Source organism: Sceloporus occidentalis, unplaced genomic scaffold (assembly GCF_023333645.1).
Source record: "Sceloporus occidentalis isolate IW3139 unplaced genomic scaffold, rSceOcc1.0.p SCAF_1, whole genome shotgun sequence".
NCBI lineage: Eukaryota > Metazoa > Chordata > Lepidosauria > Squamata > Phrynosomatidae > Sceloporus > Sceloporus occidentalis.
Genome location: NW_028316981.1, coordinates 101782798 through 101800322, shown reverse-complemented (window position 1 = coordinate 101800322; position 17525 = coordinate 101782798). Strand labels below are relative to the sequence as shown.

Below are 17525 nucleotides of genomic sequence, written 5' to 3'. Positions count from 1 at the left end.
AGTCCAAACACACTATTCCCCCCTCCCCCCCAGTAAATGTTGAACTTGTGGAATGGTGGAGACTATCCAGAGTGCATGACTCTTAAGTACCATTACTAAAGGAGAAGGAAGATTATTTACTATTTTTGTCCTCTCTTATAGGTATTCCTGAAGTTTAGGTAAGCACACAAAGAGGGAAGCATGCTAACTCTGCCCACCTCCATCACTTCCCTCTCATGAAAGTAATGCATCTGAAAAGGAAAGCACTTTCTACCTGGGGAGGCTCTCCACATGAACAACAAGTGATAATTCCCTGCATTTTTGCTTATGTGACCTCCAAAGGTAGAAGGGGCTTTCCTCTTCAGAAATACCACTTTTGCATAAGCATAACAACACATTCTTTGGCTTCAAAAATGCCTGAACTGGGCTTTACTGATGTTTCTAACTGGGGAAAACATACTGGGGAAAACTTGAGCTTACTATGCCTCTGTAAATCTCCACTGGCTTTGTTTCTGGGCATAAGTTGATGTTCTAAGTCACGTTTAGATTTACAAATTGGATGGAAAGCTTTTTATCCCTTAGGTATAATGTCAAGGACTGCAAGCCAGACATAGGTGGGGTTTCCTCTTCTCCATCTAACAGGCCATCAGGGGTCTAGGTCACTCTTCCCACAGGTCTGAGCAGATAACTCACTGAGAAGTTGTAAAGTTAGACACGAGGTATGTGCAATCAGTCCCCAAACACTGCCTTACAGTGTTGAGAAAGGTCTCTTTAATTTTCACTCTAAGGGGTCTCCTGCCCTGGAAAGCAGGTTACTATCCAGATCAGTGATTCAGTCATCAGTATAAACTTTCAGAAAGACCAGAATGCAAGGATTCTAAATGCTGAAGGGAAAATTAGGACATTCAGATGAGTGTGACTTGATAGGTAATGCTTTAATGACATTCCCATTTTAAAACAGTGCTTTAAGGCTACCAAAGCCCCACTATCTCTTCCTGACCCAAGTGATGTAACGGGAAGGTACCTAAAAACACTGTGCCTCCCTGCCTCACCAGATCAATGTCCCAGATTCTTTTCTTAGATATTGGGTTCATCAACATCAGGGCCTTGCTGGTTTAGGGCATTTCCCTGTGCTAGCACATTGGCTGTAGAATATGCTTAAAACCTAGCCATCAGGCTAGATCTGATTACAATATCTAGATTAAGATTTCATAGGAAAGGTTCATCTACATAAATAATAAAAGGCTATTTCACATCATTTGCTGGCCTTGGACTGAGTGAGCTAACAGATTTGCAAATACTATATACTATTTGGAAGGGCAGCTTAATTAATGTACTTGCAGAGTCTAAATAATACATTCAATCATTGTCAGTGTCAGAAAATCTGCTTCCATGTAGGGTGAAATTCAGACAAGGGTCACATTCTCATTAGAATATGTTTTGTAGCAATGCACATTTACACTATTACTTGCACGGGAATCAAGGATAAAGGCAACCAGTTACAGTCTACTGTTTCCCTGCTTTTTCAGTATCAGTTTCTGTGGTAACAGGACAATTTACAGGAGAAAAACACATGATGCAATGTTAATGTTAATTAAATTTAATTTGAAAATTATAAAAGGATCTTATATCATACCATGATGGCAAAGTCATTTAGGGACAAACACTGTTCTGCCGGAATCTTGAAGTGCTTCTCTCTCATCTGTCTGTGTTCAAAACAACCTTGAACAGAGCATGGGTGGCTGTGACATAATTTTAATGGGATTTCTTCAGTGGATTTTCTTGTCTTTTTTTCAGTTTAATTTGTTACTGGGTGGAGACTACACATCTTCTTCTAAATTAATATCATGCATCAAACCTTGAAATAACCTGAGATACACAAGAAAATAAGTTTAAATTATGAATCAGACAATCATCCAATTTTTTTCTAGTCATGCACACTCAAATTCAGCTCACATTTTCATTCCTACGGGCCCTTTCTTCCCACAAACAGTCCACTCATGTAACCAGCAGAATTATGTGGAAAAGATTTTCTCTGGATTCTATGACTGCCATTTGCAGAGCTATAAGCAGAAAACCTGCTCATGGAAAGGCAGTAAATCGGCTGGGATACAGCCTCTCCCCAATACAATCTAGTTTACTGTATGCAAGGAGCTGTATGATTTGAGTGAGTGTTCAAATATGGCCATTCTCTACATTCCACAAAGGAAAGAACATTGCCATTTATTTCTGATAATTAAACTGGCACTTTTTGCTACTACTTGAGAGTCAGATAAGCTCAACATCGACCTGAGTCTTGTATTGTTCTGTTTGGTTCCTCAAAACAGCATATGTATTCAGTAAGCCTTAATACCTGTTCTGTACTCAAGAAAGAGACAGCAAATGGCTATGCTATCCTGTGCACTGAGTACTGCCCAACTATCAAGAATGATAGCTCCCAACCTTGGGTGTTCAGATTTATTTGGTTTATTGTTCTGATTACCAGACCATTGCCTATGCTGCCTGAGATCTGAAGCTCAAGTTCAGTGACACCAGGGGATCCAAGTTGGGAACTACCTAGACACAGGTTACTGAAAGTTGTTAGCATGGTGTTTCATGTGGTGCACTGAAAATTTTCAAGATTTCATGTAAACATAGGCCAATATGTAGTGCATATCTTTCAGCAGTGTTTAAATATACATATCTATTAAAGAGATATACCCATACTTACCTATTGAAGCATGGGGAGGCTGGATCATTAAAATGCAAGTAAGGGTCTGTCTTGGAGAGAGAACCCATGCAACACCAACAGAAATGCTTATGGCACGCAGTGCATGTCATCTTATTACAGCCATCAGACTTCTGATCATTGTGGAAACAGGTGGAGGGAGAAGAGAAAAGAAAGCACAAAGAACTTAAAGGATCCATTTTGTCATATGCAACAGAAAAAATAGCTATGCTTAGGATCAGTCCTGAACATTAGACTTTTAGATAATCACATACTTGCTAACTGGAATTTGAAAAAAAAGTTATTCTTTTCCATGTCCAACAATTCACATACACACAATCATACTGATAACTACAGTACTATGTTGTACTTTCAGCATGTTTCAGCATTCTACATCCTTTAACAAAATGTGTATGTTTCAAACAGTTTCCAGAACGGTATTCAAATGAGCCTGTTGCAACAATCATGAAAACAGTCTTGTGACACCCAAACCTTGCACATTTACAAAGGACTAAAGTTCACATCATCAGCAACGTGAAATATTAGCCTAAGATGGCAGATCAGCAACCAGGAAAAGAGGAAAAGTTTCAGAATGAAGTATCTAATCAGTTTCAGCATCAAAGGCTCACTCATCTGCTCTTCTTCCAATATAATGCTAACTGCCAACTGCCAGCAATGTATTTCTGCAGTCTACATAGAATAGGTCTGCCTCCATGGGGAAAAAAAAGAGATACACATCTGACAACAGAGTCGGTAACCTTTTAGCCTCTGTTCTTCCCCAATTTTTGAAATTTAACTTAGCTTGACATTCATAATTCATGTGATACCACAGTCTGAAACTACTGAGGCCAATCTACCAAGAACATCAGTTCAGTCACCTAAAGCTCAAATAGAGATCATGGGTTTTCAACCTGCCACTAGTGTTTGTTATCTGAGCAATACAACAGGGAAGACGTAACCTCCAGAGAACAGAGTGGCCCTGCTGCCTGCCTGCTTGCTGCTGCCCCTCTCCCCTATGTGCTACTGCCTGAGACTTCCATTGTGTTCAAAGGTGTGCCCCTCTGGAACTGAAGCAGATTACCACCTGTCACCTTCTCAAAAATGGACCGAAACTGGGTGACTGAGGTGGTGGGTCCACTACTGAATAATGCATTTTCCCTTGGAGGATTTAGACACTGCCCACTTTGGACATGGTCCAAGTACAGAATCATAGAGTTGGAAGAGACCACAAAGGCCATCCAGGCCAACCCCCTGCCATGCAGGAATACGCAAGCAAAGCACTCCACACAGCTGGCCATTCAGCCTCTGTTTAAAACCTTCAAAGAGGGAGACTCCATCATACTCCAAATGCTGGAAGAAAATATTGAGAAGACAAAGTATGAACCATAAAGATGAACCATAACCTACTGCTGAACAACCTAAAAATACATCTCTGGACCCTATGTTGCAGTCCAATGGTCTTGAAAATCTTGAGATCCTCATCTATAGTTATAATAATAATAATAATAATAATTTTTATTTTTACCCCGCCTTTCCATAAAAAAATGATCAAGGTGGCTCCTTCTTCATACTTTCTAATTTAACTGGTTGGTATGATAGGAAAAAATTTATATAGTACATTCAAATACAGTAAACAATGACTTTCCCATCTTTTATCCCAAATCATCTTTCCCACTTTCTGACAGCAGCTCCTACAAAAGTTTTAATATTTCATGAGTCACAGAAAGCAGAGATTGTCTCATCCTTACACAAGCAGTTTTGTGAAATAACAATTCCCTGCTTGAAGGTCCTAAGATATTATTATCAGGTCCCTTTCAGTCACCCTGAATGAGAATTTCGCCCACGTCAGAACTGTGGTATCAGAACTATATGGCCCTCCTGATATTATTGGACTTCAGCAACCAGCATTCCTCACAACTGTTTAGGTTGCTAGGTTTTCTCAGAGGTACAATTCATAAACATCTAAGGGGCTGAAAAATTCCCATCCCAGCTGTGGAATGGACTTATACTCAATTTTGGCAGTACTGATATTCAAAAAGCCTGAGTCTTTTAAGGCAAGAAACGTATAGCATGTAGCATATGGCCATTGATTTTCTAGGCACTCAGCATCTTTTGCCAAAAGGAAAGGTAAAGCAAGCATGTGCCAATAAATGGAAAATAATGTCATGAATGAAAAAAAAAGAAACCTCAAAGAAATACTGAGGGGGAAAGAGGAAAAAGCGTCCCTCCCTTGTTTTACTTTCCATTCCATTACCCTTAGAACTGCAAAAAATAATTTAGTAGAAAGGATACCAGCCTTGAGGCATTGAGATTGTTTTCTGGGGGAAAATGACAAATTGTTATTCAATTGGGATTGTGCATGGGCACTCAGAGGGTCAAGGTTCCCTCACAAATAGCTGAATTGGTATCCTCAGACTTTAATTTTTTTTAAAGAAAAATTAACAGTACAAAAATTGAACACATTGACCTGAACATACACATCACATAATGGTAGAGCTCAGGGGAAAAAAGAACTGGTAAAATTCCCAAACAGTAGATTAAGAAAAGAGAGAGCCAAGAGGATAATTCCAAAATTGAAAGTGGGAGATAGAATTATGAGAGAAATTTAAAAAAGTGCTTTATGACTATTTTGAGCCATTAAATAAAAAACATAATACACATCTGGATCAAATAGATAAGCATGTTGAGATGTGTGTAGTGATGAAATTGGCAGATATACAGAGTGGGAAATTAAAGAAATTATCCTGAGACTTTTAAAAATAGACATATTTTGGTTCTTTCAAATTCTCATTCTCTACCCTGAACTCACCTCTATTGGAGTTCCACAAGAAGGACACGGTTTTGAATTTCTTTCCAACCATTCTTTACTTTCCATTTCCTCCAGAGCCTTTTCAATTACTCTTTTCCCATAGCGTTGCTCTAAAAACCTTTTAGTGGTCTCATCTGCTGAAAGGTACTCATCCCGCAATTCCAGTAACTTCTCTAAGACAAAGAAAGTAACAAAACCAAGTTGCAAAACATGTTAGGCAGATTTACCTCTTCTTTAGACAAAAGAAATGCTATTATTGGTTAGTTTTGCATATTTAACCTATACAGAACAATCAATATGGGCCATCAAGCAGTGTTAAGGCTTTCTCTCAGTCCTGCTACCATCCGCAGGTTCACTTGCAGAAGACATGAGAGGGAACCTTCTCGGTGGCAGCTCCCAACCTCTGGAATGCCCTTCCAGGGGAGGCTAGACTGGCCCCCTCCCTGCTTTCCTTTCGCTAGCAAGCAAAGACATTTTTATTTAAGCAAGCTTTCTATGATTAAGCACAGAAGGTTCCTGTTTTTAATATCTGAATGATTTTTAAATGATTTTATAGTGCTTTAATGTGGGGATTTTAAACTTTATTGTAAATGTTTTTAACTTGTTGTCTCCCTGGGATAAAGATAGCAAATAAATGAAATAAATTAAAAAAATAATTGGCTGGAACTCCAGCCCATCCTATAAATTAGTTTAATCAATACAGATTAATGGTTACATGACTATACTGCAGAAAGATTAATTTTATAATAGAGCATCTGAGCTAAGCGCTTCACATTTCTCCTTCTCTTTCTAGACTTTATAGGCAGTACAATCTTTCATACTGGACTGAAGAGGCCCAAAAATGCTAAGACAATATAAAGGGTGGAGGCTAATATCATAACAGAAGTCCACAAAATAAGCTTCACCCTTAAAGAATTTCACTTAAACTATCCTATGGCAACAGTATTTCTTGAACAAATGCCTACATCAAAGGGAGAAGTGGAATCATTAAAGCATTTAGCATCCCAAAATTCCAAACTTGAATATCATTTCATCTTGTGTTCCGCTCACCTGAAGAGATTTTACATGGCGAGACACCATGGTAAGTCATCTTACATATTGTACAGAAAGCATAATTGCAACTGGAACAGATGCCCATAGTGCAACATGGTTCCTGCATCACTGGTGTTTGGCAGCATGGCCGTGGGCAATAAACCACATCTGACATCAAATCCAAGCTGGACTGAAGCAATAGGCGATCATAACGTGCAAAAAGTTGCTCTCCAACCAGCTCTTTAACCTAGAAGAAAGGTGATCCTTAAAATGGTGAATTCTATGTATCCAAAGATGAAGCAATACTCCATTTACAAAAAAAATACACAAAAACCCACACACCCCAAAAAACTGAAGGGCAAAAGAAAAGGTAAAAGAATGAATTTAGATGCTTTGCAGCTAAATTTATTACCTTTTCCTAGAAATTCCAACTAGTAGTGTTTACTCTCAGTGTATATCCCTAACTGGAATTTATTACAGGCTCCAGACATGCATATCCATTCCACTGTAACAAAAAATGTGAACTGCAATCATCTACTCTAGATTTAAGCTTGTGTTCTGACTTAGTACACAAATGTTCCACAAATGATGTATCATTAAAGAATGCAGCCTAAATCCAACATCATGCTGGAACCTGATCAATAACAGTACAGGTAGACTCTTCCTAATTCGACATACTTGGGGCCAACATGTTTTTGATTTTAGAGGCTTTCCAATTTTGGAATATTTGCACATGCATAATGGGACACTTAGAGATAGGAAAAAGTCTGAACATGACATTCATTTATGTTTTGTATACACCTTATACACATTGCCTGAAGGTAATTTTATAGACAATATTTTTAATAAATGTGTGCATGATACAAAGTTTATCTTCATTGAACTACCAGAAAACAAAGGTATCAGTATCTCAGCCACCCATGCAGACATATTTCGGAATTCCAGATAAGGGAGACTCAACCCATACAAGAACATTTTCTCAACTTTCCCTTTCTTCTTGCATCCTCCACAGCAGCTGAAACATATGCCTGGAGGGTTTCTTAGGCTTTGAAAGCAGGTTTTGAAGGGGGTGAGCTGAAGATGGGAGGAGGAATCACTGCTTCCACTAGAGGCTCTAATTTCCTCACTGGAAGCGTCTCACTAGATTAGGCCTCCCCCATCTTTAATGCAGTGTTCTGGGTTCTACACCTTTCTCTTTTATGATGCGTCTGTTAGCATTACTCAAATCTGAAATCCTTTTTGTAAAGGCAGGGACCAACTATCAAGCAAACTCTCATTTTGTGGTGTACACTATTTATACTGAATTTTAAAGACAGCACTAGATTTAAACTGTACCATTTTAACAGACTAAGGAAAAAAATGTGTTTGTTTTTTACCTGCCCTGGAATGGCAACACAATGACATCCGGGTTCCGGACAATTCAGGCAATGGACCTGCCCATCTTTGATTTGAATTTCAAAATAATCCTTTAAGCAAGCCTTGCAGTACACATGCCTGCAGTCTAAAAAGTACATACATTCACTTCCCAGCTTCTCAGAAAAACAAATATTACATGCATGTGTTTTATTGTTGAAGCATTTTTCTTGTTGGGCATGGTCAAAATCTAAAATTTCCCTAATCAAGCTGGATAAAGACTCAACATCTTGCATTGCTCTTGTATCAAGTCTTTCTTCCTCTGCTGTGGCACCAGCCACTGCATCAGAGCAAACTTCATCTTTGCTTGTCCTGCTTTGCTCTTTTTCTTGTCCACATATATTTGGCTCATATGGGGAAGAAATGTTCAGATAGGTGAGTGTTTCTTCTTTGAGAAACTGTATCCAGGCAAACAAGACCACAGAACCTCTGTTTTCCTCCCATATGCTGTCTAAGTGCTTGCAAAGTGCAGTGAGCTAGGAGAGAGAACATAAACAAAAGAGTAACATAAAACCATCCCCTTCCTTCCACAACTCCTGGGGCAATTACAGTTGAGTACTTTACATAAATGTCAGATGTCAAGATCGAGGCATGAATACATCAAAGCTGCTACAGTATACATTTCTGAACTGAAACAGGACAGAATTATATACCCTGATTTAGGACACATGTCCCCACTCACCAATGGAAATCCACTGGGTAACCTTGGGCAAATCATGATCCTTTATCTTAAGAGGAAGGCAACATAAACCCCATACGAACATATCCAGCCAATAAAACCCTACAGTAGGGTCACTGTACATCAGTTTCAACTTGAAGACACATAACTACAGTAACAATATCCCAGCTGTGTGCAAACAACAAATGAAAAATAATTCCTGAATTTTTATAGGCTAGTTACAGTATTTCTCTAGCAAAAATGTGACATTTAATTATGAAGCTTTTTGTAAGCAGCCTTTTATCGGCATCCAGAGAACAATTAATCATTTCATTAATCCTCCCCTCCCCTTTATTTTTTTTTTCTTTAAATCATTCTGGTGAACTACATGAAGAAGCATTGAAGATCTGTGCCAAACCTGTGCCTGGGAGAGCCACTTGCTATTGAGGGTGAATGCAGGTGGGGAGGTTGACGGGTAGTCTGCTGGAAATTCAAAATTCAGCACTACTGGAGGTAAAAAGCAAACTGTGCATTCAAAGTTGTTTGGAGGATTCTCTGCCTGGTTGCCTGAAACAAAATACATCTGATAGTGTAAGGGAAATGCAACTTTAAAGTTATGCTGCTTAACTGAATTATTTGATAGGATATCTGTAAAGTGTTTCATCTTTTGAAACATACAACCCAGTGCAATGGTTTCTGAATACAGGAAAAGAGCTGTTTGACAGTGGAATATACTGCCTTAGAGAGTAGTGGAATCTCCTTCTTTGGAGGTTTCTAAACAGAGGTTCATGGTCATCTATTGGAAGTGCTTTGATTGTGTATGGCAGGGCTTGGAATTAATGGTCCACTTATGTCATCAACAAGTCTAACTCCAGACATGCTTACAAGCTGCTGTACCAATTCTAGTGCTACTGGAATGGAGCACAGAAGAATCTTGCCTCTATAGAATGAACCTCTACACAAAGAAACTCTGTACAATGGAAACTAGAAGTTGCTGACCTACCAGTTTATTTACTGTTTACATAGCTGACAACCCTTGTTATCTGCTAACAAATTAAAGTTTGCAGTTTATTCCAAGGCTCTTTTACCTGTTTACATTTACATACAAATGTTGCCCAAATTTTCCCCCTCACTATTTTCAAAATTCTAAAAGTTTTTGAAGAACAATGAGACCCCTTTTGTGGGTAAAATATATGAAGCACAAATAATTGATGGTTTTTGCAACCTTCTATATATCATATTTGTCATTCACATAAGCTATAGAACTGCTGTGTTGTGAGACTTCACTGCTATGCCCCAGTCACATGATCTAATTCTAGGCTATGAAAGCCACCTGACTACAACACAAACAACATTCTGAGTGGGATTACTGGCTACTACCAGACTCCCAGAATGAATGCAATTTGATACCAGTTTAACTGCTATAGCTCTATCCAATAGAATCCTAGGATTTGTAGTTTGTTGTGCCACCAGCACTCTCTGACAGAGAAGGATAAATTTCTCACAAAACTACAAATCCCAGCATTCCATGGCAATGAGCCATGGCAGTTAAAGTCATGTCAAATGACATTAAATCTGCAGTGTGGATGCAGTCCAAGACTCAATAGTTACACCATCACACCATCAGCAGAGCATATAGGCTAATGCACTATGAGAACCACACGCTGCGTCTTGAGGGAGCAGGAACAAAAATTAGAACATATCCCAGTACCAGCAATAAGCTTTAAAAGGAGTGGTATCAAAAGCTGGACTTACCACGCAAAAAGAGGGTAAAGTTCTCAGGCAGTTCCACAGAGATCCTGGTTTCACCTCCTTGCACTGACTGTGCTCTCTTGAATTCATCTTCATCATAAATACTTGCCAAAGCGAGAAGCTCGTCTTCCTGGGCTTCTTTATCCTCCGAAGACATCTGAGGTCCTGTCAACTGTGAATATATCAGCAGAATAAGCGAGGCAGGCTGGCCACTCTATCATTAAGATATTTATATTAGAGGAGGGCTGGAGCCATATTGGACTCCATTCCCATCAGCCTCCATGAAGCCAAGGGCCAGGGATTTAAAACCAGGAAGTAAAATGGCAGGCTTTATGCTTGAGTTCTTCCTGTAAAGATGTCCTCAGATGCCCAGAACACTAAATGCCAGAAAACCTCATGCAACAGACCCCAATGTGCACACAAGACCCTCCCCTTCTAAAGTGCCATTGCATGCATAATGAGGCCCCTTTTCCATTTGAACCTTACTGAGTGCATGTGTGTGTATTTGCTGCTGCATGCCTTCAAGCCGTGTCTAACTTATGGCACTCTAAGGCAACCTTATGGGGTTTTCTTAGCAAGATTTGTTCAGAGGGGCTTTTGTCTTTGCCTTCTCCTGAGGCTGAGAGCATGAGATGCCCAAGATCACCCAGTGGTTGCATGTCTCAGCAAGGATTTGAATCCTGATCTCCAGAGATGTAGTCCAATACTCCAACCAGTATGCCAGTGTGTGTGTGTGTGTAATATTTGTGCATATACTTGTGTGTGTGTGTGTGTATGTGCATATACACACATATTATGTGTACACACACACACACACAATATTATATTATATTATATTACATTATACGGTGCCTGTGTAGTGGTTTGAGTGCTGGACTGTGGCTATGGAGACCAGGGTTCATTTCTGAGCTCAGGCAAGAAATCCACTGGGTGACTCTGGGCAAGTCACACTCTCTCAGCCTCAGAGGATGGCCATGGCAAACTCCTCTGAAGAAACTTGCCAAGAAAAGTCCATGATATGTTCACTACCTTAGGTTTGCCAAAGGTCAGAAATGACTTGAAGGCACATAACAACAACAAATTATATTATACACAAAAACAAACTCCTCCCTGTCTCTCTCCCTTTCAATCTCTCTCACTCACACACACACACATATATACGTACACACACACACATACACACGGTAACCCAGTGGATTGCATGTCCAAGCAAGGATTTGAACCCTGGTCTCTAAGAGTTGTAGTCAAACCAGTATGTCATGCATGGTGGCCACTGTGTGTGAGTGTGTGCATAAACATACATACACTTGTTCCTGCACGTTTGTGCATTTGATTATTCATGGATTTTATTAATATGTTCTCTCTAGGACTACCTAGGTCTTCCAGTGCAAGTCTATGATCAACTTTAACCACAAGTCGCACTGAAGGACCTAGAGATTCCTAGAGAGAACATCCCACTAGGCATTTGTAGCAGCTCCTCCAGTGTAATTCTATGATCAGTGTCTGGCAGATACTGGGCACAGAGTTGCACTGAAGGACCTAGAGATTCCTAGAGAGGTGTTCTCTCTGGTAAAAACATAGTGTTTTTGTTATTTGTGGCTTTTCCGCATTTACAGGAGCCCTGTGCGCCTAACCATAGCAAATGTGGAGGGACGAGTGTATATATGCACACACATATATAGATGGCCCTCCTTATCCATGGATTATTTATCCATGGATTCAAGCATCCACAGCTTGGAAATATTCCAAAAAAGTATAAATTCCAAACAGCAAACTATGATTTCCCATTTTATATAAGGGACACCATTTTGCTTTGCCACTGTATTTAACAGGATTTGAGCATCCATGGGGTGTCCTGGAGCCTAATATCAGCAGTACATATATGGGTGTGTATATATAAAACTAGACATACACACATACACATGTATATGTATGTATGCATATATATATGTGCGTGTGTATGTGTGTATGAATATAAAACTAGACAGATACATACACATATGTATGTGTGTATATTTGTGTATAATTATATGGGTTCAGGGTCCCCAATGGGTTGCCTGATGATGAAGGATTCGAACCCTGGTCTCTAAGAGTTGTAGTCCAACATTCTAACCCCTGTGCCACGCTGGCCCCTGTGTGTGTGTGTGTGTGTGTGTATCTAAAACTAGACACACACACACATCTATTACACACAGAGACAGAGACACTGCCATTTTACGATGTGTTCGTTTCTTTACCTTCTATGCCGCCTTTCCGTTCCCCCAAAGAAAGAGGACCCAAGGCGGCTCACAATATAAGCTCACCACAGTTAAAACAGTACAACATCAATAACCCTATACCGGCTTTTTTAAAAACAACACCCCTAAAACACCCCTCCTCCTCCCCCCCATATAAGACCCCTCAGCCACACAGAGAAAGACACACCTGTCTGTCTGTCTGCCTGCCTGCCTGCCTTGCCTTGCAGGCTCCTCGTCCCAGAGCCCTTGGTGGCCGCCAGCCTGGGCGTCTCCGCTTCCTCCCTGGGCTCCTAGAACGGCATAGAGAGGGCAACGCGACCGGAAGTGGGAACAGAAGGGCGGAAGCACCGCCATCTTGCCCCCTCCCACTTCCTCCTCAGTCGGCCCTCTCTTTCCCCGTTCAACGCAGCCCTGGGCTTTGGGGATGATAACAACAACAATACAGCCGGACTCCCATCAATGTGGGAAACCCGCAAATGAAAGAACACCTGAGAGGATACCGCTCTAGGAATCTCCAGTGCAACTCTATGGTCAACATCTGCCAGATGGAGGACCCACAAATGCCTAGCGAAGGGTTTTCTTTAGGAACCTCTAGGCTCTCCAGCACAACTCTATGGTCACCTCTGGCAGAAGCTGACCACTGAAACCTGATGGAGAACCCACAAATGCCTAGCGAAGGGGTTTCTATAGGAACCTCTAGGCTCTCCAGCACAACTCTATGGTCACCTCTGGCAGAAGCTGACCACTGAAACCTGATGAAGGACTCACAAGTACCGAGAGAAGGGCTTTCTCTAGGAACTTCTAGGCTCTCCAGCACAACTCTATGGTCACCTCTGGCAGAAGCTGACCACTGAAACCTGATGAAGGACTCACAAGTACCGAGAGAAGGGCTTTCTCTAGGAACTTCTAGGCTCTCCAGCACAACTCTATGGTCACCTCTGGCAGAAGCTGACCACTGAAACCTGATGAAGGACTCACAAGTGCCGAGAGAAGGGCTTTCTCTAGGAACTTCTAGGCTCTCCAGCACAACTCTATGGTCACCTCTGGCAGAAGCTGACCACTGAAACCTGATGAAGGACTCACAAGCACCGAGAGAAGGGCTTTCTCTAGGAACTTCTAGGCTCTCCAGCACAACTCTATGGTCACCTCTGGCAGAAGCTGACCACTGAAACCTGATGAAGGACTCACAAGTGCCGAGAGAAGGGCTTTCTCTAGGAACTTCTAGGCTGTCCAGCACAACTCTATGTTCAACCTCTGGCAGAAGCTGACCATAGAATCCTGATGAAGGACCGACAAGTGCCGAGAGAAGGGCTTTCTCTAGGAACTTGTAGGCTCTCCAGCACAACTCTATGGTCAACCTCTGGCAGGAGCTGACCATAGTATCCTGATGGAAGACCCACAAATGCCTAGAGAAGGGTTTTCTCTAGGAACGTCTAGACTCTCCAGCACAACTCTATGGTCAACCTCTGGCAGAGTTGTGCTGGAGGAACTAGAGGTTCCTAGAGAGAACATATTAATCAAGACCACAAATAATCAGATCCTCAAAAGTCAAAGCCACAAATGTGGCGGGACAATTGCAGTGGTGGTGATGTTTATTTATAACACCCTTTCCACCAAAGGGCAGTACATCAGAACATATACAATAAAGAGTGAACAATGAAAGACCACACTCTAAATACTAAATAATATACAAATATGGGGAAAAACAGAACGAAAACAAGGAATGGGACGCACAAAGGCCTTCCCTTTGGGCATGAAGCAGTGGCCTCACTAGAGTGAGTGTCGTTTTCAGGAACTTCCTGGTGAACCAAGATAGCAAAAAGCACTCAAATTCATGCTTTTTAGTCCTGCTCAAAATGAAGGATGTTTTGGCATTCCTCCTGGACAGAAGGTGGAAATGTTGCAAACATCTTGGAAAAGGAGCATATGTCTGTCTTTCTCCCCACATTCCCACTCGTACCCTCCGTCCTGGTAGCCAAGGTCTGCTTTCCCAGCCTAGGATCTGTCAGGGATTTGAAGGGTTAAAACACAGCACACAGGGAAATGCTTGATGTGTGTGTGTTTGGCCATGAGCATTCAGCAGAGTGGCAAGGCTGATCAGCACAGCTGAAGCTCATTGGCTCAAGGACACTTCAGTGTTCAAGTGGACGTAGCCATGGATGATGAAACATGTGTCTGGATTGCACAGGAGACACATGACATGGTTACACACCTGAACTCACTGGGTTTGGGAGACCATATGGTCTGGAGACTATATAAACCCAGGGGTTTCAAGGGATAGCTTGTGGGTTTGTAGAAGGAGTTGGATTGGTATGGTTTGGAGTTTTAGAGATCTAGTTTTGTATAATAGAACTGTGAATAAAGAGCACTTTGGGAGACTTAGTTTCTCTGGTGGCTATAGCATCGGTTTGCTGTGTGTCCCCGGAGGTTCCTGCATTGCTGCAGTTCCTGGAAGACATCCAGTTGCTGTCATCCCAACTTGGACTTTGGAGCCACGCTTCGGCTTCTGGAAATTTGCCAGCTCTGCTCCAAGGGTCTGATTTAACCCCAGGACTCGTTGGAGTTGCTGACAGTGGTTGTTGGACCCCAGCAGTTGCGCTGACAGGATCTCCACTGCCTCGTCCTGGATCTGTCCCTTCTCACTTGCTGCCCCTCACTCCTGGAACCTCCTTACCCCATGAACACGGGTCATCACTTTTTTGACCAGTTTCAAAACTGAGTTGAAGACTAACCTATTCAGGGAAGCATTCCCAGGCACTGTGATTAACTATCTTATTTTTGATTGGGTAGTTGATGTTGATGTTTTTAATTGTTGCTTCCTTATTTTAACCAATTCTATTTTATATTATTATCTATTGTTTTATACATATTTTGTAGATTGTACGCCATTGGCAGGTTTTATTTTTATTGATTTGATCATTTGTATGTACAGCGCTGTGTACATTTAAAGCTCTATAGAAATAAACTATAAGGATGATGATGATGATGTCTGGTCACATGAGGAAACACTGAGGTGGAGATTTGGAGACATGAGCAGGGTGACCAGAAGTCCTCACTGCAAAGGAGGAAAAGGCACCCCAAAATGGAGGGCAATGAAGAAAAATGGAGGATATTTCCAAATAAAAGCCAAAAACACTCATGATGATGATGTTTATTATTTATTATTTATTAATTTATATACCGCTTTTCCAAATTAGATCAAAGCGGTGTACAACAGGAAGTACAATTCAAAGTAAAAAAACAAACAAACATAACAGGCCTCTCTCCCCCTCAAGATGGTGGTCGGAAGGAGGGCTCTTAGTCTTTCAGGCCCTGGCCTCTCTCTCCCCAAGATGGTGGTCGGAAGGAGGGCTTTTCTTCTTACAGGCAGGCAGTTGGAGCTTGCCTGCCTCTCTCCCCCCAAGATGGTGGCTGAAGGGAGGGCTTTTCTTCTTACTGGCAGGCAGTTGGAGCTTGCCTGCCTCTCTCCCCCCAAGATGGTGGCTGAAGGGAGGGCTTTACTTCTTCAGGCAGGCAGTTGGAGCTTGCCTGCCTCTCTCCCCCCAAGATGGTGGCTGAAGGGAGGGCTTTACTTCTTCAGGCAGGCAGTTGGAGCTTGCCTGCCTCTCTCCCCCCAAGATGGTGGCTGAAGGGAGGGCTTTACTTCTTCAGGCAGGCAGTTGGAGCTAGCCTGCCTCTCTCCCCCCAAGATGGTGGCTGAAGGGAGGGCTTTACTTCTTCAGGCAGGCAGTTGGAGCTAGCCTGCCTCTCTCCCCCCAAGATGGTGGCTGAAGGGAGGGCTTTTCTTCTTACAGGCAGGCAGCTGGAGCTTGCCTGCCTCTCTCTCCCCAAGATGGTGGCTGAAGGGAGGGCTTTACTTCTTCAGGCAGGCAGTTGGAGCTAGCCTGCCTCTCTCCCCCCAAGATGGTGGCTGAAGGGAGGGCTTTACTTCTTCAGGCAGGCAGTTGGAGCTAGCCTGCCTCTCTCCCCCCAAGATGGTGGCTGAAGGGAGGGCTTTACTTCTTCAGGCAGGCAGTTGGAGCTAGCCTGCCTCTCTCCCCCCAAGATGGTGGCTGAAGGGAGGGCTTTACTTCTTCAGGCAGGCAGTTGGAGCTAGCCTGCCTCTCTCCCCCCAAGATGGTGGCTGAAGGAAGGGCTTTTCTTCTTACAGGCAGACAGTTGGAGCGTGCCTGCCTCTCTCCCCCCAAGATGGTGGCTGAAGGGAGGGCTTTACTTCTTTCAAGCAGGCAGTTGGAACTAGCCTGCCTCTCTCCCCCCAAGATGGTGGCTGAAGGGAGGGCTTTACTTCTTTCAAGCAGGCAGTTGGAACTAGCCTGCCTCTCTCCCCCCCAAGATGGTGGCTGAAGGGAGGGCTTTTCTTCTTCAGCCAGGCAGTTGGAGCTAGCCTGCCTCTCTCCCTCCAAGATGGTGGCTGAAGGGAGGGCTTTACTTCTTCAGGCAGGCAGTTGGAGCTAGCCTGCCTCTCTCCCCCCAAGATGGTGGCTGAAGGGAGGGCTTTACTTCTTCAGGCAGGCAGTTGGAGCTAGCCTGCCTCTCTCCCCCCAAGATGGTGGCTGAAGGGAGGGCTTTACTTCTTCAGGCAGGCAGTTGGAGCTAGCCTGCCTCTCTCCCCCCAAGATGGTGGCTGAAGGGAGGGCTTTACTTCTTCAGGCAGGCAGTTGGAGCTAGCCTGCCTCTCTCCCCCCAAGATGGTGGCTGAAGGGAGGGCTTTACTTCTTCAGGCAGGCAGTTGGAGCTAGCCTGCCTCTCTCCCCCCAAGATGGTGGCTGAAGGAAGGGCTTTTCTTCTTACAGGCAGACAGTTGGAGCGTGCCTGCCTCTCTCCCCCCAAGATGGTGGCTGAAGGGAGGGCTTTACTTCTTTCAAGCAGGCAGTTGGAACTAGCCTGCCTCTCTCCCCCCAAGATGGTGGCTGAAGGGAGGGCTTTACTTCTTTCAAG

General features: G+C 42.7%; 1 protein-coding gene across 1 annotated transcript; it reads right to left on the bottom strand.

Annotated features, from left to right (window-relative positions):
• Positions 1–1563: 1563 nt before the first annotated feature.
• Positions 1564–13041, bottom strand: LOC149321900 (E3 ubiquitin-protein ligase RNF14-like). The gene is made up of 8 exons (XM_089531042.1): positions 12795–13041; positions 10354–10522; positions 9017–9165; positions 7904–8416; positions 6546–6774; positions 5496–5668; positions 2690–2820; positions 1564–1848 (listed from the first exon to the last, which is right to left on the bottom strand). The coding sequence occupies exons 1-8, from the start codon at positions 12939–12941 to the stop codon at positions 1800–1802; spliced, it is 1560 nt and encodes a 519-aa protein (XP_089387168.1). The 5' UTR covers positions 12942–13041; the 3' UTR covers positions 1564–1799.
• Positions 13042–17525: the final 4484 nt, after the last annotated feature.

Bases quoted from the DNA above. Each gene is read 5' to 3' on its own strand.
- LOC149321900 (XM_089531042.1), bottom strand. From the start codon at position 12,941: ATGGCGGTGCTTCCGCCCTTCTGTTCCCACTTCCGGTCGCGTTGCCCT. The intron at 9,166-10,353 runs GTAAGTCCAGCT...ATTTTGTTTCAG, and splicing joins CTTTACCCTCTTTTTGCGTG to GCAACCAGGCAGAGAATCCT. The intron at 6,775-7,903 runs GTAAAAAACAAA...CCTTTCTTCTAG, and splicing joins GTGTTGCCATTCCAGGGCAG to GTTAAAGAGCTGGTTGGAGA.